At 45.3% G+C, this 21,543-nt stretch overlaps 2 protein-coding genes across 11 annotated transcripts in view; one reads left to right on the top strand and one right to left on the bottom strand.

The window, feature by feature from the left end:
- LOC102916970 (UDP-glucuronosyltransferase 1A6) overlaps window positions 1–21,543 on the bottom strand; it is a 117,594-nt gene that overhangs the window by 1,595 nt on the left and 94,456 nt on the right. For 7 of the 10 annotated variants that reach the window (XM_076549543.1, XM_076549540.1, XM_076549542.1 and 4 more), the window contains 3 exons: window positions 2,204–2,335; window positions 1,612–1,699; window positions 1,158–1,377 (listed from right to left, as the gene is read on the bottom strand). In XM_076549543.1, the coding sequence (XP_076405658.1) occupies window positions 1,158–1,377; window positions 1,612–1,699; window positions 2,204–2,335 (440 nt within the window). Of the gene's footprint in view, window positions 1–1,157; window positions 1,378–1,611; window positions 1,700–2,203; window positions 2,336–4,514; window positions 5,925–14,703; window positions 15,562–21,543 lie in introns of those variants that run through there. The other 3 variants (XM_076549544.1, XM_016007093.3, XM_006988637.4) reach the window with 3 other exon arrangements.
- Window positions 10,133–11,158, top strand: LOC102917880 (dnaJ homolog subfamily B member 3). Its single transcript, XM_016007094.3, has one exon. It carries the CDS (start codon window positions 10,214–10,216, stop codon window positions 10,937–10,939), a length of 726 nt encoding a protein of 241 aa, XP_015862580.1. The 5' UTR covers window positions 10,133–10,213; the 3' UTR covers window positions 10,940–11,158.

Raw genomic sequence — 21,543 nt, 5'->3', positions numbered from 1 at the left:
TATGCTCATAAGTCTGCACACACACTGTTGTTAGATTAATTCTACCACTGGCCATCATTTCTTCTTATAACATTTTTGTGGTATTGCTTTTAAGATTTAATTTTATTTTTAATTGTGTTAATATGCCTGTCTCTGTGTGGGTATATATACATAAGTGCAGTGCCCATGGAGGCCAGAAGAGGGCATTGGATTCCCCCAGAGCTGGGAAACAAACTCAGGTCCCCTAGAAGAGCCACAAGTGCTCTTAACTGCTGCGCCATTGCTCACCTCCCTGCCTTTTACATTGTTGTCTGGGGTTTCTGTTGTTTGGTTGGGTCTGGATTGTTGGTTTTGTCTTAAGACAAAATCTTGCTATGCAGCCCAGCTGGCCTGGAACTGACTATATAGCCTTGAACTCTTCTTGAACTTGTAGCAATCCTCCTGTCTCTGTCTCCAAAGTACTTAGATTACCAGTGTCTGTCTCCATGCTGGTTTTTCCATAGGTTTTAAATAAAAATAGTTCTGGTAACCTTGACAACAATGAACTAAATTTCAAGTAGAGACAAAGTGGCCTCATGGCGTGCACGTGCATGTGGCGTGCGTGCGTGCATGCGTGCGTGCGTGCGTGTGTGTGTGTGTGTGTGTTTATATAGTAACTGACAGGCCCTAAGACAATGTTCTGCTCTGTCAATGTCTACTTTATTTCTTTGAGACCAAGTCTCTCACTGGACCTGGAGCTAGGCTGGTGGCCAGCAAGCCCCAGCAATTCTCCTAACTCCCTTTCAATGATGCCGAAGCCTGGCTTTTCACATAAGTGCTGGGATTTGAACTCAGTTCTCAGGCTTGCCTAGCAAGTGCTCTTACCTACGAAGCCATCTCTGGCACCACCCTTATGCATCTTTTAATGGATTATTTCCCTCTTTACAGGATCTTAGAGATGAGATGCTTATTATGGTGACATTTTTACCTGAAGATTTTAAATCTAAGGAAAGCAACAATTTTAACAAACTCTATGTTAAAATACGAAGCCCTTTTACAAGTAGGAACAATTCCCACATTGTTTGCGTATAAATCTAGATTTTTTTTTATGTATTTGTTTTTGTGCTATTGTGTTGATTGCAAATGCTGTAGACATGAATACAAGTTGTTTGTTTTTCTTTTTCTTTTCTGTTACTTACCTCTTGTCATTGATGACTGCCTTTAGGGCATTTTCCAAATCATCAGCAGTCATTTCAAGGACATTAAGGGAGACCCCAGCTCCCCGAGTTTCCATGCGCTTGGCATTGTCCATCTGATCGCCAAACAAGGGCATCATCACCATGGGAACTCCATTGCATATTCCTTCATAAATACCATGGGAGCCAGAGTGTGTGATGAACGCACGAGCCTTTGGATGACCTGAGAAGTACAACAGAGAGGGACACTGAGTTCCTCAGCCTGATGATGTCTAGATTCTGAAAAACCCCCAAGGACTGCTATCTACATGTGACCACTGTAGAACTCTGGGGGTCGGTTGATGTATGTGATGTGTATCAGTCATAGTCAAGCTAAGCAATCATTTAGAATATTAATGCCTGTCCTTTTCTTAATTTAACCCTGGTTTGACCTACAAGTCAGAGGTTCCCAACCTACCGAGCAGATCATTTTGGGGTAGCCATTTGACAAGTATTGTGTTCTTTGCAAGATTCGATGGTCTAGGTCCGGTGTAGCGCCACAGGACCTGGCAGGGATAAAACGCACAAGGTTTAATAAAAGAGCACATTGTGATCTTTTAAAAATCTGCTCTCCTAGCTAGAAAAGCCAGTCCCGTGAGTAGGAACACCTATGGACTCTGCAGGATGGAAGGTTTGGAGCTCAAAAGCAACTTTGTATCCTGATGCTAAAACTTGACAACAGGAGTGTGAAAAGCCATCAAGTCACATTCAGGATTTCTTCATTTTTTCTGTACCTCAAAGAGAAACTTTCTTGACAAAGCAAGTGGATACAAAACTATCCAAGCAGGAACAAACAAAACAAAATAGCTTTTTGGAGAAACATTCTTCATTGATATGAAAAAAAGTATCATGCTTATTTTTTAACTAAATTCTCCCTAATTCTTTGGAGTAATAACTTTGCGGAATGGCAGAGGCGTTTCACACCCCAAATTTCTGCATTTAGACCCTGAAGCCTAGAAGTAGAGCCCTCATGAAAATAGATATGAAGGAGTCTTGCAGAACCATCTTACAGTCTGAGGAATTCTGCCCAAAGCCTCAGCGATTTCCATAGCTTTCTTCTCCGGAATCTCCGAGACCATGGATCCCAAAGAGAAAACCACGATGCCATGCTCTCCAGAGGCGTTGACATAGGCTTCGAATTCCTAGAGGAGGAAGAGAAATTTCCAATTCATCTCTTATTTCTCATATTCCACAGTAACTGCACACATTAGACTACAAGTTAGATACTTTCCTCTTGTGGAAATCGGTAAATGTGTGTATGTAATAGATAAAAATCACCATGGCAACTCTGTCTCCTTGCCCCCTGTCAATTTAGGAGGATTTCTTGCTTACAGGGTTATCTGTGGGAGATGCAGATGTGTGCTGATTTCCCATAAGAGAAGCAGAGGCACATACATGAGTATACATACACATGAACATGACACACATATACATGTGACTACCTGTGGCCCCATACAGGAAATAGACATTAAGTGGCATGGCAGTTCTCTCCCACTGTACGTTATTAATAAGCTAACTAACCATCAAGAGTCTCTCAGATGGATTCAGATGTTTCCAAAGAACGTAAACAGCATCAACATGATGGCGTGATGTGACAGGCTACCCACAGCTGAGGGGCTGCCTGGAACACCGTACCTTTATTAACAAAACCCAAATATTCCTGGGCAAAGCATGTCCTGACTCTCCCTGCATGTAAGATACAAAGAGGCTTCTACTAAACTCTATCCTGAACATATCAGGATCTCATACCCTGGGCAGTCTTCCCAGGGGCACACCCCTCTTCCATCCACCTGAAGGCCAGGCTCCTGCAGTTCCCTGGATCGTCAGAGCACTGGCACCTTGGTCTCACTCCCTGGGCCCATCTAAAGACCAGGCTCTTCTGTCACTGCCCTGGATTTGATCAAGAGCATCCCGGAGTTGGTTGCTCTGAAGCCTTTCTTCCCTAGGATCACATCGCATTTTTCTTCTTCCTTCCCCATGCACTTCTTCCCTGGGGACAGGCAGCTCACATCCTGGTGTGCTCTGCTTTCCTGCTACCTCCTGATAGCACGTAGCTCACCTACATTCCAGAATCTTTGCTCCTTCCAGATCCGTGCAAGCCTAGCTGGGAAAGGCAGGGTAGTTTGCCCTCCTGTATGCCTTTGAACGCCTACTCAGCAGGCAATAGTACGTGATTGGCACAAAATCAGATCTGTAGGGTCATAAACATCCCCAATCAGATAGTATGATTTAACTAAGGCTTCACTGGCACGCAAGTTTGTGTGCAGAGGCCAACAGAGTAAGCCACAGAGGCAAGATGGTCAATGCCTCACTCTGACTCAACTTTTGAGGGTTCAACAAAGGTGAGTCCTCTCCGCTTAGCACATTATGCCCTAAACTTTGCCACAACATCACAGTTCATGAGACAGTCAACAGTGAGGCAACATATTAACTGCAAATAATCTTTGATCTTGTTTCTTTCTAAACAGGTTAAATGCTCCAAAAGAAAGGCCTTCTCACTAGAGATACCCCCCTCGACCGCCCCAAGATGGTGAGACCCTTAAACATCTCCTACATTCTGCTGAGACCTGTGTATTTGGTTCTGAGCTCTGAACAAAACATTTTACTTTCCAGGTTCCACTGAGACTGCCTGCTGAAAGCCTTTCCCTTGGGCCAAGCACATGTACTTGGAGCCAGTCTGACTATTACGTTCGGTCTCTGCCTTCATTATCTTTACATTTCTGGCCTCTGGGATCTCCTATTGGCTCTTTACTTCAGACCCAACACATACAGCTGTGGTTTGTGAATTGCTTTCTCCCACAAAGACTGTCTCTTGCTCAGACAGAGGGATGACGCCTTGCCCTATTAGAAGAAGGAGAAAGCTGTGGGATCTAGCTTCCTGTTAAGAAGATCTAGAACTTTAGCCAGGACCATAATATCCTGCTAGGATCTGTAAAGGTTAAAGAACAATTGCATCAGACTTGAGCTGCTAGTGCCGGAATCAAATGCCCCAAGCAAGGGCACGCTTTTCTAATACACAGCTGTGTTCTCCGAGAAGTGTCCCAAGCGCCACGGTTCTCTGACAGTTAATGTCGGTTGCATTAAACTGAATTCCACAGAATAAAATGCCCAAGATATAGTTTTCCAAAATACTGTGTACAAAGAGGTAAGTCAGAAGAGGATGCCAAGGAGAGACAAATTCAAGACTGGGAGACTTAGGAGAGAAAACTTAACAAAGAGGGTACTTATCCCAGCATGCTCACTGAGCCCAGCACATACCTACAGAGGGTCCCATTCCTGAGAGAACACATGGGCAGGGAGAGGCCCCACTTAAATACACACCTGGGATAAAGGCTTTTTCTCAAGACAGTTTATCCCACCAACAAAAACCATGTTGGGCATGATGGGCCTGGGGTAATCTCTCACAAAGTCATTTCTAATCAGCCAGATAGATGCAGGGCTCAGAAGGTCCTTGACCGTCACCTCTTTCTGTAAGATCTCTGTGGCAAGTGACGCATAGGGAGAATAAACCACATTGCATAGAAAGTTCTCTGACAAAGCAATGAGCACGTTCTTCACTCGCTGCAGGAAGTTCATGTGATCTGAGCTTACAGACAAACTCTTGGGCACGTAGGACAGAGGAATGGGGCACTGGGTAGCTTCCGAATCCAGGCTGCATGGCAATGAATTCAAGAAGTATACAGCAGGCAGAGCCAGGAGCTGGGCCACGATGGAGCCGCAAGGAAGGAAAGGATCTGTTAGCAGAGCGTCAAAGTGGCTTTCTTCCAGAGAGGCCATGAACTCAGCATTGTGCAGTAGGTACGAGCAGCCGGACAGGAACATAGCAGAGTCCCTTTTGACTTTCTTGTATGTTTTGACCAAACGTAGCAGGAAAGGATCTTGCTCAAAGACACTATGTCCAAGTTCCACAAAGGTAGCTGTCAAGTTTTCCTTTTTGAATGGTACAGGGTACTTCTTTAAAGTGTAAAATGATTCTTCTTTGATGTACAGTGAGGCTTCAGGCGCTATGACCACTATCTCATGCCCCTTCTGCTGGAGCTGCCGAGTAACTCCAAGCATGCTGAGCCAGTGGCTGCCATCCACAGGGAACAATAGCAGCTTCCCAGCATGGGACACAGAGGGGCCAAGCATACATATCAGAAGGCCCGGGAGAAGCAGAAGCAAATGTGAGCCCCAGCACACCATAGTCATGGTACCTCTCCCTCTGCTATTGTCAAAGGTCTACTCAGGTCTGCTCATAACTCATGAAGAGAAATCTGTGCAACCAGTTAATTTTTTACTGCGTCCCATGACTAAAGCTGTCAGTCAACTGGCAAAGACCACAGAATGTTTGCTTTTCAAAAGGAAGAGGGTGGAGCTTTACTGGGCTCCTTAATGAGCAACAGCTTTAGCTTTAGCTGTGAGTCTGTCTATCTTGATAGAGCCTGTTGAAATGACTGCATTTCCTTCTTCAACTCATGCCTTTGAATGCATATAGTGAGCAAACCATCTCTGGCCAATTTGGATTCATTAAATTAGCATTTTTGTATGTCAGAAAGGGTTACCATGAAGTGTCATAGCATGCCGCCTTCCCAAGGATAAAAAGTTACTCAGAAAGTCTTTTGGAAAGAATGGAACTGAAAAGTGCTGCAACTCCACTTCTGTCCATGAAGGCCCTAAGAATGTGCACCATCATTCACTTGAGGTGCCTCTTAACCACTTCTATCACTTTTTAAAGTGTGTGTGTGTGTGTGTGTGTGTGTGTGTGTGTGTGTGTGTGTGTGTGTGTCTGTGGCTGTCTGTGTGTGGTATGTAGTCCAAGGGGTAACCTTGGGTGTTATCTCCCAGAGGCCATACATTTTGTGTTGAAGTAGGCTCTTTCATTGGAGTAGACCCTATCAATTAAGCTAAACTGGGAGGCTACTGAACCAAGGAATTTTCATTCTCTAGCTCCTCGACATTGGGATTATAAGCATGCCCCATCGTGTCCAGAATTTTCATGTGGCTCCTAGGCCTTGAACTCAGGTCCTTACGCTTACAGAACACTTTACTGAGTTATCTTCATGGCCTCTATCACTGTTTTTACTTCATACTTAATAAATCTAGTAGAGTGCTAGGTCTAGGGACTGCAGCTAAGACCAGCACAGAGGAGTGTCCTGCCTTTCCAGGGCTCAGGCTCTATCAAGACAGATAGACCCACAGCTAAAGCTAATAAATGAGGCCCATTGAGAGTGCAAATGAATGGAACCAGGCTGGGGTAGAGAATGACAAGGAAAAGTCACATGAGTCCAGGTGCAGAAGTCCTCTCCAAGAGCAGAACCACACTCCCTCAGAGAAACAGTGAGAAAACATATTCCAAACAGAAAATCAAAATAGATAAGCTGGTTAGACAAGTACAATTGTGCTCATCACACTAGCCCAAGGCCCTGGGGGAATTCTGATGATTGACTTGAAGGTAACAAAGTCAGGTGTTGTCAAGCTAAGCATTCTGCAACACATCTTATCCCGTAGAGCTGGCCCATCAAAGGAGAAGGTTATTTCCCTCAGTTTGCAAACACACTGAGGCTGACAGAGCTAAGACACAGGCCCTAGTTAGAAGTTGAATGGAAAACTGTGTTCCTCAGGTCATGAATGGAAAAAGGGCAAGAGAGAGGACTTTGAGCCCAAAGAGGTGTTCAAACAGCACTATCTTAGGCCCTTGGAGACCAAGGGAAGAGCTGTTGTACAGAAATGCCTCCTGAAGTGGGTGACCAGAGTGTGGGCAGAACCCAGTCTTGTGCTCATTCTGGGGATCCACTGATGTCCTATACAGTCCCAGGAAGAAAGCACAGATCCTAGTATTGACCACAGTGCTGGTCCTGCCTGCATGGAGCTGTGCTGGGAACAACAAAGAGAAACAAAGTAACTTTAAAACTTCGGTGTTCTAGGGAGTGCAGGTGACAGGACCCCTCTCATTCAGGTGCTTAAAGTCCCTTTTCCTGGACCTTCACCTTCCTCAGCAGAATCCTGGTTTTGCTTGTGTTTTTGCAGGGACTCTCTCTCTCTCTCTCTCTCTCTCTCTCTCTCTCTCTCTCTCTCTCTCTCTCTCTCTCTCAAATCCTTCCCCACACTCAATTACTCCATTACGTTTAATTCCCAGTAAGCAGAAATGATGCCTTTGCTTTTGCTGTGCATTTAACTGAAATTCCAAAGCTCACAATCCGAGTTAAACTTTAGGATCAGTAACCCTTGGAAGCTCCATTTCGTGAGAACTCACCTGCAGCTTATATGGAGCAAAGAGCCCGTAAATATGACAATGCTTTTATGAGACACTGTTCCTGTCATTACTCAGAACCATGAGCTCTTTCATTTAAATGGTGCCAGAGATTGAACCCAGGGCCACATGCAAAGCACACAGTGCTGCTTCAGAGCTTCCTGAGCCACTGTGGACCTGAATGGTGAGGGCCCCAACCCCTACCCTTGGCCGAGGAACACTGTTCACTGATCTAAGGCAATCTACATTTCTTATGACCCACAAGGAGAATCATTTCAAAGCAATCCAATAATAGGTCTGCCCTGGAACATGAACAGACCAAACATATTTCAAACGCAAAGCTAATCCCTTCCTTCACCAACATGCATGAAACATATGAATCTGACTGTGCTGGGTGCTATGCTAGGTGCCAGAGCCAAAACTCAAATGACCAATGGCCAGTGCCTGTAAGGGGGAGGGGGGTCCAAGGGTCAGAGAAAAACTTGAACCAAACAATTACAGGGCACATCAAGATGTGCTCTGCTGGCTGAGAAAACAGAACAGAGCAGCAATATGGTCCTACTTTGGAGACCCTTGAAGAATGTGATGTCTTTGAAAAGTCCCATTTTTCAAATGAAATTTCTTTTTAAGCTGGAGCTAGAAGTTAATATACTATCTGTGGGACACCTAGCCCCTTTGAGGGGATAAGAATAGAGCTTGATACTAAACAGAGCATATAAGCCTGCCATCCCCTTGTGGATGAGCTAAGGATCTTCTAGAGGAAAAGGGCAGTTTTCCTAGAATCTCTGCAGCATTTTTCTCTGCCCTGCCTTTCATCATCTAGAAGCTCACATAACTGGCCATGTGCTAGACAACGTATAATGGATACATTCCTCATAAGACAGGTTTTCAGCTTTGCAGTCACTCTATCAACCCAGGTCCCAGTCCACAGCTATGCACTCAGTAACTGTCTTTGTACAGACCTCATCCACTTTTACCATAGGCCCAATACTTAAGCCAAGTGCTCATTCTCTCAACCCCAGCTGCCATGGTCCTATTTCAGAGCTTCAACCCCTAGGCTGTACTTCCAACTATCTCACTATATCAGTTGGTCCCCATCTTATCCCATACCATCCCTGCTTCTGGTGCCTTTGTCAACAGCTTCATTGGGCACACAAGAACACTCAAATCCTTTAGCCTTGCCCTTCCTTAGACCTTGAGCCACCTCTAGAAGATTACTTCTCCTCTGTAGCTCTTCTGATTAGTCAATCCATCTGCCCTTTCCTCCTAATCAGGTTTCTATCACTGTTTCATGTTTGCCAAGTGCCAGGCCTAGAGGTTCAAGTTCAGACACTGGGTGTGACAAAAACTCCAATGACTGTTCTGGTGCACTAGCACTCCTGGTTAGACCTAGTGCCCTTCATAATAGTCTTTAAAAGTTCACTGGTTAACTATTTCCCTTTAGAACCAAGTAACCTTTATAGATGAGTGTTGCCTCACAACTGATCAAGTCAGGTAATATAATGTTTAAAAAAGTAAGGAAGTGGAGATAACACAAGTATCAAGCAAGAACAGAAGGAAACCCGTAGTTGTGATACAACAGCTAGTAGGTAACAAGAACATCTCACCTGCAGTGGTACAAAAACAGCCCACAAGTTCTAACTATTTTGTTCAGGACAACAATGGCTCTCCAAGTATTAGCTAGGGAACCCTGAGGACCTTACAAGGGAATTTTACATCAAAACTATTTTCACCCACAGGGATACTGACTTTTTAAAGATCTCATTTTCTCATAAGTGTATGGTAGAGTTTTCTAAAGGTTACTCCATGTGTGAAATCACAGTAGATTGAATGCAGAAGCAGGAGAATCCCACTCTATTAAGCCCAGTGCTGGAGTGACTTAAAGAAATGTAAACATACACCACTCTTCTGAGTTTCTGAAGAAGTTATTTCCTCATACGAACATGATTTATCTCAGCATGCAGCTAATAGATATGCCCTTCTCACTGCTTTACTTTCTTGTGATCTCAATGGGCCTCAGAGCCATAGAAACGAAAACGAAGGGTCCTGAAGCCAAACTGTTTGAGGACCTCAGTCCTTCACAAACCACTGTCCTTCAGAGTCAGACAAAAGCCACCCCTGTCAACTTCCCTATCCTCTTACCCGGCTGAAGGAAAGCTGACTTGGGGCAGGGCACAGAAACCCATTTTAAAGAGCCAACTTTGTGAAGCACACTTGCAAACCCACAGCGCAGGATGTGGATGCAGCAGGGCATCACCGGAAGTTCAAGACTAGCTTGATCTACACAGCTGAGAAGAGAAGGGAGAGCAGCAGCAGCAGAAGAAAGGGAGATGAAGAAAAAGGAGCGGTAGGGAGGAGGAAGAGAAGAAAACAAGGAAGGAAGGGGTAAGAGGAAGAGGAGGGGGAAATGGGAGGAGACAGAGAAGGGAAAGGGGGGAGAGGAGAAGTGGAGGAGGAAGGAGAGAAGGAGGAAAAAGTGCAGTGAGCCAGAACCACAGCCTCTCCCCTAAGTTGTCCTTTGTCCTTGACAGGAGACCAACAAAACCAACCAGGAGGACACAGGCCGCCGGACTCAGCCCCATCCCTAACCCTAAGCATCCCTGGGCCTTGTTGGGAGCGGAACCAACCCCTGGAGCCCTCCATCCTGATAGGCTGAAGCGCCGCCCGCCTCCACCAATGAGAGGCGCCCGCGTCACAAGGGCGCGCGCGGGCGGCGCCGGCGGGTGAGCGGGCGTTCAGCAGCCACCAGCCGCGCTGAAGCGCCTAGGCCGCGGGCCGGCCAGCCGCCATGGTGGACTACTACGAGGTGCTGGGCGTGCCGCGGCAGGCCTCGGCCGAGGCCATCCGCAAGGCGTACCGTAAGCTAGCGCTCAAGTGGCACCCGGACAAGAACCCTGAGCACAAGGAGGAGGCCGAGAGGCGGTTCAAGCAGGTGGCGCAGGCCTACGAGGTCCTCTCGGACGCCCGCAAGCGAGAGGTGTACGACCGCTGCGGCGAGGTGGGCGAGGTGGGCGGCGGCGGCGCGGCCGGCAGCCCGTTCCAGGACGCCTTCCAGTACGTCTTCTCCTTCCGAGACCCCGCCGAGGTCTTCAGGGAGTTCTTCGGGGGCCGCGACCCCTTCTCGTTCGACTTCTTCGGAGACCCGTTTGAGAACTTCTTTGGGGAACGGAGGAGCACCCGAGGAAGCCGAAGCCGAGGGGCCGTACCCTTCTCCTCCTCCTTCACCCACTTCCCGGCTTTCGGGGGTGGCTTTGCTTCCTTAGATACCGGATTCACATCCTTCGGTTCTCCGGGCAACTCGGGAGTTTCTTCTTTCTCCATGTCCTGTGGCGGGGGCGCGGCAGGCAACTTCAAGTCGGTGTCAACCTCCACCGAAATAGTTAATGGCAAAAAAATCACCACCAAGAGAATCGTTGAGAATGGCCAAGAAAGAGTGGAAGTGGAAGAAGACGGAGAGTTAAAATCCCTGATAATTAACGGCAAAGAGCAGTTGCTTCGCATCGATACTGAGTAAAGGCATAAAGTGTGTTTTAAGGACTATCAGGACTTTTTTGTTTAAAAGCGTTTTCAAGGGAACTCTACTTTCAGAACAACTGTATTCAAGACATTATATACAGTTCGTGCCGGTGCCTCTTCTTGTTGGGACTGCAGGGATAGGATCTCTCTTGGTCTTTATGCCTGTTGTAAATATCTGTATGCCTTTGGCACTCATTAAACTTAATCCTGAGGCAGACCACCATTCTGTCCTAGTGGTAGGAAACACTGTTCACAGCACCTAAAACCGCACAATGTCCATTTTGTTGATAATTCGACCTAGAGAGCTTTCTGTGAAGTGTAGCCATATAGCTCCACTTCCCCACACTCACACTGTGCTGAGAGATAGGCATATACTAATTATTTAGTTTAAAGTAAATTGGAAAAAGTAGCTTTTCACTTACCTAAAATGATGGTAATATAGGAACAATTGACTACTGTTTAAAACGAAAGGTTAAAACTAAGCTTTTGAAAGCAGTTAAATTGAAAAAGTACACTAGGTAGATTCTGGTCCCTGCTGCAATGAATTAGCACGAACTTGGTAATGTCTATCACATTTATTCTTCCCAAGTTTTGTAGGCTAGGAATCTGAAATCCATTTCAATGGGCAAAAACGGTTGCCAGGACCATGGTCTCTGAATGTTTAGGGCTGCATTTATCAGTCAAAGTCTCAGAGCTGGTTAGTGCTCAGCCCTAAATTTGTTCTACAACAGTGGAAAATTCTGGAAGTGAATAGAAGTACCTTTTGATGGCTAAACAAGGTTCTTGATTGCCATATGTAATTAATATATATATATATATATGTAACTATGTATGTAACAATAGAGTCCATTCTTTTAGCTCAGTTGGGTGCTTCCTATTCAAACCTTGCAGAAGATGGCTGCCTTTAGAGAGTATACCACACAATGTTCTACCTCACTCCAATGTCATCAGTGAAGACTCATAAGATGTGGAAGCAAAAGGGATCTGAATAGGTTTAAATTGCCACACTTTGTAAATCTCTGCCAAGAGGTCATGGGACCTAAGCACATGATTATAAACTAAGACTACATGAAAATATGCTGGATACCCATAGTACCCCTAGTGTAACCTCATGCTGGGACATACATGTACAATACACAGCAGAAACATGAGATTCAGCACTGTTCCCCAGGGCTCACAGAGCCTTTAGAAATCACAGCTGCTTTCTAACAATAACAAGTGCCCAAATCAGACCAACTACCAGACTTTGAAACAAATGTTTTCTTTAGCCTAGGGAGCTAATGAAGACAGTGACTGAGGGCTGGGAAGATGGCCCAGGGGTTTCGGTGCTTACTAGGTAAGCATCCCCAGAAACCCACATAAGGTCTGGTGTATGTGATAGTCCTCAGAAAGCAGAGGCATGGGATCCCCAGAGCAAGCTGGCTAGCAAGATGAGCCATATTGGCAAGCTCTGGATTTTTTTTTTTTTTTGAGAGACCCTGGATACAGTGGACAAGTAATGGAGGCTGATTCCTGACATCTGCCTTGGACCTCCTCATACACACACACACACACACACACACACACACACACACACACACACGCGCGCGCGCGCGCAAAATATGCAGACATGTGCAGACCACATAAAAACAGGAGGGAAAGACACTGAGTAGAATGTTAGTGTGGGTTTGTATCTGAACTGGTAGGAAGTATTAAGGATTTGGGGATAACAAAATGTACAGTTCTGTGATGGTTAAATGTGGAAATCAGTACCCAGGGTAGAATGGAATGAGTGAGTCTGAAACCACACAGTGGAAAAAAGACCATGGTAGGCATAGAGCCTGGCGTAGCAAGTCACTCAGAGGTCATAGATCTTCAGCTCTGGCTAGTTTTAATAGTTGAGAGCAAAAAGAAGAATCAGCATTCATATATCCTAGATTAATGGAGCTGTAAATGGAAAGTTCCTGGCTGGACTGGAACTCATGTAGGCCTGGATGGTCTTGAATTCACAGAAATCTACTCTGCTTCCCAAGTGTAAGAATTCACAGCATGTGCCACCAGACCCAACTATAAAAAAACATTTTAATGAATTGTCAAGCTTGAAAATCTTTTCAAAAATTGTTCAGTCTCAAAAGACTTCTGCAGACATCCCTGTGGAAGGTCCTCTTTTAGGGAAGGCTTGTCATAGTGGTCAAAAGGCATTTCCTGTGCAAAGGGGAGCCTCTTGAATCCACCAGTGGACTTATAAGAGCACTTCCTGCACAAGCCTGGCAACTTGACTTTGATCCTTGGGACCTATGGTGGGAGGAGAGAACCAGCAACCGGAAGTTGAAATTGTTCTTGACCTCCACATGAGCACCTTGACACACATGCACTTCTCACCTAATATTTTTAAAGCATTCCAATCCACTACAGGGGATCCATTCATGGAACTACTGGGAGAATTTTCCAGAATGCACCAGGCAAGGAAGAGAAATACACTGTAAGGCCCAGATGACTAGGAGGCCCTGTTCTACCTAAAACAGGATCAAGAATTCAAAAAGCCAGTCACAGTGGCTGGAGTTCACACACAGCTCTTTTTTGGGTTTGGCTTTGGAACATGGCTGAAAGCATTTGGAAGAAATTATACTGCCTTTAAATAACCACCTTCCCTTTGATTTTATGCTGCAGCCTCCAAACTGGAAGAAAGGTACCTTCTCCATTTTATTAGCTTATGTTTCCAGAATTTCCCGTTCCCCATGTTCATCAGTTCTTCCTCCTCTTTCCCCTACTCACTCTCATCTTCCTCATTCCTTCTTTCTCCTAACCCCTCTTCTCTCTCTCCTCCCTTCCTCCTCTTCTTTCCCTCCTCCCCTCTCCGGCTCTTACTGTGTATCCCAGTTCAGGCTCTCATTATGTAGCCAAGGATGGACTTGGACTCATAACCCTGTCTCAGCTTCCGAAGTGCTAGGATTACAGACCTGACCCAGCACACAGGTTTTCTCATTAAATACAGATTCATTTAACTTCCTTAAATCTTCATTAAACCATTTAGTATAGTTTCAGTTACTGTCTGACAAGCTGACTGGACTGGGAAGTAGCCAGTAGCCTCAGGACTAAACGTACAACTTACTCTCCACCTCTACCCTATGATAAAGTAAAAAGTTTTGTTATGATAGACTTCTCTAGACTATTTTTCTTTTAGTTTTCTAAAATTTCAAAATAGACAATTTAGTTTTATCATGGAAGATCTACAGTCATACAGAGGCTGCTCAGTTACACATAGACTACAAGCATTTGATTTGTGGCTGGCCCAATTGATCCCATAAAGTATTCATTAGCTTGCTTCCGGGTCTGTTGAATGCTCAAGCGTCCTGTGAACACACACCCATTTCATCCCTGAGAGCAATATTAAAAACTACCACACCAACAACTGACATTCACTGATTCCTTTAACCGCCAAAAAAAAAAAAAAAAAAAAAAAATCTGAAAGCAACACACCCTCTGATGGGTCAGGCCACAGCTCAATTTCTCAGTTCCTGTGCAGAATCAGGATACTCACCAGTAGAAAAAGTGTCTGGATGAGCAGTCCCAACAGAGTACCACTACAGCCCTTCAGTCCTGACAGTGGCCTCTGAAAACCTGAAGCATAGCACCTTGAGCACCTTAATAGATGAATTTTACCAAAGCCTCTTAGAAAAAGAGATATAGATAACTTTGGAGAGATGAATAAATAAGCACTTGAAAGTAAAAAAAAAATATATTTTTCCTGGAAAATTATTGCGATAAAGGCAGAATACAGACCTGATGGAGTGGCTTCCTGTTGGCACAGTTTATACCCCCAATGAAGACCATGTTAGGCATGATGGGCCTGGGGTAGTCTAACACAAAGTCCCCTCGGAACAGCCACACTGATGCATGGCTGAGAACCTCCACCAAGGACACCTCTCTCTGCAAAAGCTCAGAGGCAAGACGTTCATAGGGAGAGAATGAGATATGGCAAATGTACTTCAAGGTCAGAGGGTACAGCATGTTCTTGACTCTTTGCAGGAAGCTCATGTGGTCAGAAAGTGTTGTGAGTAGCCTTGGAACATATGAAGAAGGGTTTGGACACTGTGTGGCCTCATAGTCTATGCCACAGGGAATGGAGCGCAGAAAAAACACAGCAGGAATCTGTAGGTACTTGGCAAGCACTGCCCCACAGGGAAAAATGGGGTCCGTTAAGATCACATCGAAGGAACTGGAATTCAGTTGCTGGATCAGAGTCTTATTGTACAGTAGTGCTACACAAGAATTTGTATAGAGTTCTGAAAAATTTCTTAGAGCTTCCATACTTTCAAAAAACAACTTCACAGTATCTTGTGTTTCAAAGGCCTTCTTTATATTTCCCAGTACTTTTTCCTGATATTCTTCATTGGTGTACGGAAAGGCATAGGTTTTGAAGGTGAAGAAGTCCTCTCCTTTGATGTGAAGAGTCACATCCGGAGCCAGGACCACAATCTGGTGGCCTTGGGCATGGAGCTCCTTGGTGACATCCCTCATGCTCAGCCAGTGACTGCCCTCCATGGGAATCACCAGCACCTTCCCACCTTCAGCCCAGGGCAGGGCACAGAGCAGGAGCAGCAGCCCTGAGAGTCCTGTGTCCATCTCCCCAGAGGCCCACAACAGTGGACTGTCCACACCCCGTGCCTCCTTTGTAATTTATTCCTTTTCTTATCACCAGGCCACCTGTCACTCTGCATACCATTGGGTAGGACAGTGCCCTTAAGTCAATCATTACAAAGTAAATCACCCCTGCCTTTCACTAATGCCCTACCCTTCTGCCTGCCTCCACCCACAGAAACTTAAGCTTTGCTTTTCTTGCCTAATTAAAAACTCCTGTGACATGCTTCTCTTTTCCTAGGGCATACTAGTTCACCTCTTGTTTTCCTCCAGTTCCCCATGGGAGGACACCCATTTCTTTCACCACCTAAACTGTCAACAAGTGGCCATTGAGCTCCGAGCAGTGCCCTCGTCTCCCAAAACCTTTCTGTGGGTAAGACCTAATTCAGTAGCTCGTTAAAGTCTCTCCTCCAATTCACAAGTGGCAATCAATGTATCACAGCATACAGAACAGTGCAAAGCAAGCTTGACCAAACCAAAGACGATATCCCTTTGCCATGGCTCATATTCTTCATGGTGCCAGGACTCTAAGGTTCAGGAAACACAATTTGAAGTAGCTGACTGCTAACAAAGACAGAAATGCTGGAAAGATCTCAAAGTCAGGCTCAGAGGATCTGAACTCTGCTGCAAGAATGCTTAAGAATCTTGTGAGCACTCCATAGAATGAGGTTGATGCTCTGTAAAGCACCTTTGGCCAACATCAGCCTCGTCACTGACACAGAATGAGTTCTGGAAGCATCCTGCTCCCTCCCATAAGCTGATCTCCTTAAAAGGGAGGAAGACTACTGAGGGATATGGCTCAGCCTCAGGTTCTATTCTCCTGGATGTGGAGGGCTGCAGGATCTCACACTCTGTTAAGGTGAACACTGCATTCTGAGGTTTCTGATCAGGGTCCCTTCTGCAGTCCATGCCAGATCAGAATCCTGATGAGGATGGAATCCTCCAAAAATCATGGGCTACAATTTTCTAGGGCACCATGCCCAAATTCAAGAAAAGGTGAATTTGAGGCCCAGGTGAGGGCAGGAGCCCAGTTGTGGGCACTGTTTACATATCCAATGACGCTGGCCCTACCTCAGAGAATTCCTGCCGCATGGGATGAGCAGTTGCTACCACCTCTTCCTTTGCATGCCCTGGGGACGGCTCTACTCTCCACCAGGCCAGCTCCTTGGGGTGATGTACCTGTGTCATTTTGTGTCATATCTGTGTCATTCTGCCAGGCTGGCCAAGCTGAGGCTTCCCTCGGGAGAGAAGCCACCCTCTTAGGATCCAACTGGGAGCAGAATCAGCAGCTGTTTATATGCAAAATTCTTCACATGTGCCACCACTGCACTGGGCAAACAGCCTTGGTATTTCACCCTTTCATGGAGGACAGGAGTCCGGAAAACTGTTCTGCAGTTTCTTTTCCGAAGGCAGCTTTTCTGCTTTCTTTTTCTGCTCCTGTCACTTCTCTGCATGCTTTACCTTATCTCAAACCCCACTGTTTTCCTTCTATAGTCATCTATGCAGAATTACCCGTGTAGGGTGTAGCTGCTCCTGTCCTTGTCAAGCCCATAAAAGGAAAAGTAGATGGAGCTGGTGGCTGAGCAGTCAGCATCTGAAATCTGTGATTGCTGCTTTAGCTGCTGATGTCAGCGTTAGCAGGAACACTCGCATCACTACATCTAGTAGAAGAGGCAGCCAGTTCCTGGAGTCGGGACCCACTGGTGCCCACATTGGTATGTGGCTCTCGTGCACCAGTGCTGGGGAAAAGCACACAGGGTAACATTAGTTGCTCTCTTCACTCTGAGGGCCCGAAGTGTGCTCACAGATCTAACGCGTACAAGAGCCAGATACCAAGTCCGAACAATTTCTACATATAAACTAGGTCAAAAGGATCCTGGCAGTTCTGCACACCGAGTGCTGTGGACTAGCATCATGACGGTGCATGGCAAAGATTGGCCTTCACAATATTCTTGTTTCTTTTTTATTTTAAAATGTTGTGACTACGTGTGCCAATTATGATTAATCCCTAGGCAAACTATTCTTTCTTGGAAAGAACTAGGAAATGGTGTTAGCACAGCACTTAGATCCTTGCATTTGCCCTTGGCTGGAAAAGTGCAGGTCCAGGTAAGTGGCCCTGGATATTTCATCTATCCTGGTAAAACATGTGAGTATATTATTACCGTTCTTAAGTAGCTTTGAGATGATTCAGTTGTACATGGATGCTGCCAGTGTCTTAATAGTTGATCATCACTTGGCTAAAAGTAAATCTTGCCTCTTTGAAAGTAGTAAAGCCTGACAAAGTGGGCATTCTTAGTTTTCAGCACTTGTATCAACTCACCACACACTACATGGCTTAAATTCACATTTAATCTCTGCATGGTTTGGAAGGCACAAAACTGTGTTACTAGAATCACACTCCCTCTGAGCATCCTAAGATTTCGAGGTTGGTTGGTGGGATGTCAGGAATGGCCTCAGCTGCAACTTGGTTCTATACTTACAGTAGATGTTAGAAATAGGAAAAATCATTTCACTAAGGCAATGCCAACCTCTCCATTGCCCCTAAGGGGGCACTGATTACAGTCTGACAAAAGGCAGCTTTCACCCTAAGCACAGCCTGTGCTAGAATGCTATACACAACTGAACAACCCAATTATATTGGCATAGTTTATGCCCCACAGAAAGGGCTTTTATAGCATGGTGGCCTTAGAAAGTCCAGCACAAAATCCTGCTCCTCCATGGTTATTTGTATGGACTGACTAAGATCTGGGAAAAAAAAAAGCAGGGCAGATGAAATGGGCCAATCCAGAATTCTTTTTTTTAAAGATTTATTTATTTATTATGTATACAATATACCTTCTGCATGTTGCCTGCGTGTTTGAAGAGGACACCAGATCTCATTATAGATGGTTGTGCACCACCATGTGGTTGCTGGGAATTGAACTCAGGACCTCTGGAAGAGCAGTCGGTGCTCTTAACCTCCGAGCCACCACTCCAGCCCTTCTTAAACTTCTGCAGAGAGTTCACAAACTAGGCTATAAAACTGGGTTTGGATACAGTTCAGTACCCTTAAAGACTAAAATAAATGCAATGGGTAACACACACACACACACACACACACACACACACCCTTTGCATTTCACCCTTTCGAGGATGGTAGGAATCCAGATAAATGTTCTTCAATTTCTCCTCCAAAGTTAGTCCCCTGCCTTCCTTTCCTCCATCTGCTTCCTGTACCTGCCACTTCTCCATATGTTTTACCTCGTGCCGAATCCCATTGTCTCCCTCCTATGGCTGTCTTTGCAGAATTATCTGAGTCTAGGCAGTTTCATTACTTTTTAAATTGTGTGTGTGTGTGTGTGTGTGTGTGCTTACACTCAAAGAGGTAGCATGTGCCACAGTATAGACAGTATACAACTTGAGTATACGCCCGAAGTTCAAAGGCTTACTTTCAGGAGTCATTTTCCCCCTTTCTACCATGTACATCAAGTTTGATCCCTGAATCAAACTCAGGTCATCAGACTTCCCAACAGTACCTTTATTTGCTGAGCCATCCCCCACTGGCCCGCATTTAACACTACCCTTGATTCCACTCATGTTTTAAAATGTTTTCTAGTACTGGCATAAAAACCAACATGTGGACCAATGGAATAGAATTGAAGACTCTGACATTAATCCACACACCTATGAACATATAATTTTTGACAAAGAAGCCAAAACTATACAATGGAAAAAAGAAAGCATCTTCAACAAATGGTGCTGGCATAACTGGATATCAACGTGTAGAAGGCTGCAAGTAGATCTATATCTGTCACCATGCACAAAACTTAAGTCCAAGTGGATCAAAGACCTCAACATAAATCTAGCTACTCTGAACCTGATAGAAGAGAAAGTAGGAAGTAGTCTTGAATGCATTGGTATAGGAGATCACTTCCTAAATATAACACCAGTAGCACAGACACTGAAAGAAACAATCAATCAATGGGACCTCTTGAACCTGAGAAGCTTTTATAGAGCAAAGGATATGGTCAACAAGGCAAAGCGACAGCCCACGGAATGGGAAATGGTCTTCACCAACCCCACATCTGACAGAGGACTGATATCCAGAATATATAAAAAAGCTCAAGAAATTAGACATCAAAATGCCCAACAGTCTAATTAAGAAATGGGCTATAGAACTAAACAGAGAATTCTCAACAGAGGAAACTCAAATGGCTGAAAGACATTTACGGAATTGCTCAACATCTCTAATCATCAGGGAAATGCAAATCAAAACAACTCTGAGATATCACCTTACACTTGTCAGAATGGCTAAGATCAAAAACACTGAAGACAGCTTATGCTGGAGAGGATGTGGAGCTAGGGGAATTCTCCTCCACTGCTGCTGGGAATGCAAGCTTGTACAACCACTTTGGAAATCAATATTGTGCTTTCTTAGAAAATTGGGAATCAATCTCCCCCAAGATCCAACTATACCACTCTTGGGCATATACCCAAGGAATGCTCAATCATACCACAAGGGCACTTGCTCAGCTATGTTCATAACAGCATTGTTTGTAATAGCCAGAACCTGGAAACAACCTAGATGCCCTTCAACTGAAGAATGGATAAATAAAATGTGGTACATATACACAATGGAATACTACTCACCAGAGAAAAACAATGATATCATGAGGTTTGCAGGCCAATGGATGGATCTAGAAAAAATCATCCTGAGTGAAGTAACCCAGACTCAGAAAGACAAACATGGTATGTACTCACTCATAGGAGGATACTAGATGTAAAGCAGGGGTGACTGGACTGCTACTCACAACTCCGGGGAGGCTACCTAGAGAGCAGGACCCTGGGAAAGACACAAGGATTGCCCAATGACAGAGAAATGGATGAGATCTACATGGACAACCTGGACGTGAGTTGGGGTAATGAAGGGCAAGGGTCAAGGGAAAGAGAGCTTGGGGTAGTGGGAGATCCCAGCTGGATCAAGAACAGAGGGGGAAAACAAGGAATAAGAGACCATGGTAAATGGAGACCACATGAGAATAGGAAGAAGCAGGGTGCTAGAGAGGTCCACAGAAATCCACAAGGATACCTCCACAATAGACTACTGGCAGTGGTCAAGAGACAGTCCAAACTGACCTACTCTGGTGATAGGATGGCCAAACACCCTAATTATCGTGCTAGAAACCTCATCCAATGACTGAGGGAAACAGATGCCGAGATCCACAGCCAGGCCCCAGGTGGAGCTCCAGGAGTCCCAATTGGCGAGAAAGAGGAGGGTTTGTATGAGCAAGAATTGTTGAGACCAAGGTTGGAAAAAGTGCAGGAACAAATAACCAAACGAATGGAAACACATGAACTATGAACCAATGGCTTAGGAGCCCCCAACTGGATCAGGCCCTCTGGATAATTGAGACAGTTGATTAGCTTGATCTGTTTGGGAGGCATCCAGGCAGTGGGACCAACCGGGACCTGTCCTCAGTGCATGTGCTGGCTGTTTGGAACCTGGGGATTATGCAGGGACGCTTGGCTCTGCCTGGGAGGAGGGGACTGGACCTGCCTCAACTGAATCTACCAGGTTGAACTCAATCCCCAGGGGAGTCTTTGTCCTGGAGGAGATGGGAATGGGGGGTGGGCTGGGGGGAAGGTGGTGGTAGGGGGGAGAGAACAAGGGAATCTGTGGCTGATATGTAAAATTAAATTAAATTATAAAATAAAATAAAAAAATGTTTTCAAGATGTGTATGCTGTCTGGCATCTATGAAAACCAGCAGCCACACAAGCTCTACATGGGCATCCCGGGTTCTAGAATCACTCCAGAATCCCATAGTAGTGGACCTACCTTACCAGGCTGTGACCCCTATCCTAATTTAATCATCTCCTTATCTCCATGTTCCCCGACATTCAGCATTTCACTGTGTGGCACAGTGCCCTCCTTCCACTAATCATTACAGAATGAATCCATACTTGGCAGGGACTACTATCTTACCCTTCTCTTATCAGCTGT

The sequence above is a fragment of the Peromyscus maniculatus genome, chromosome 13 (assembly GCF_049852395.1).
Source record: "Peromyscus maniculatus bairdii isolate BWxNUB_F1_BW_parent chromosome 13, HU_Pman_BW_mat_3.1, whole genome shotgun sequence".
Lineage (NCBI taxonomy): Eukaryota > Metazoa > Chordata > Mammalia > Rodentia > Cricetidae > Peromyscus > Peromyscus maniculatus.
Note: the sequence above shows the minus strand (reverse complement) of the source record. Positions and strands in the feature narration are given on the sequence as shown.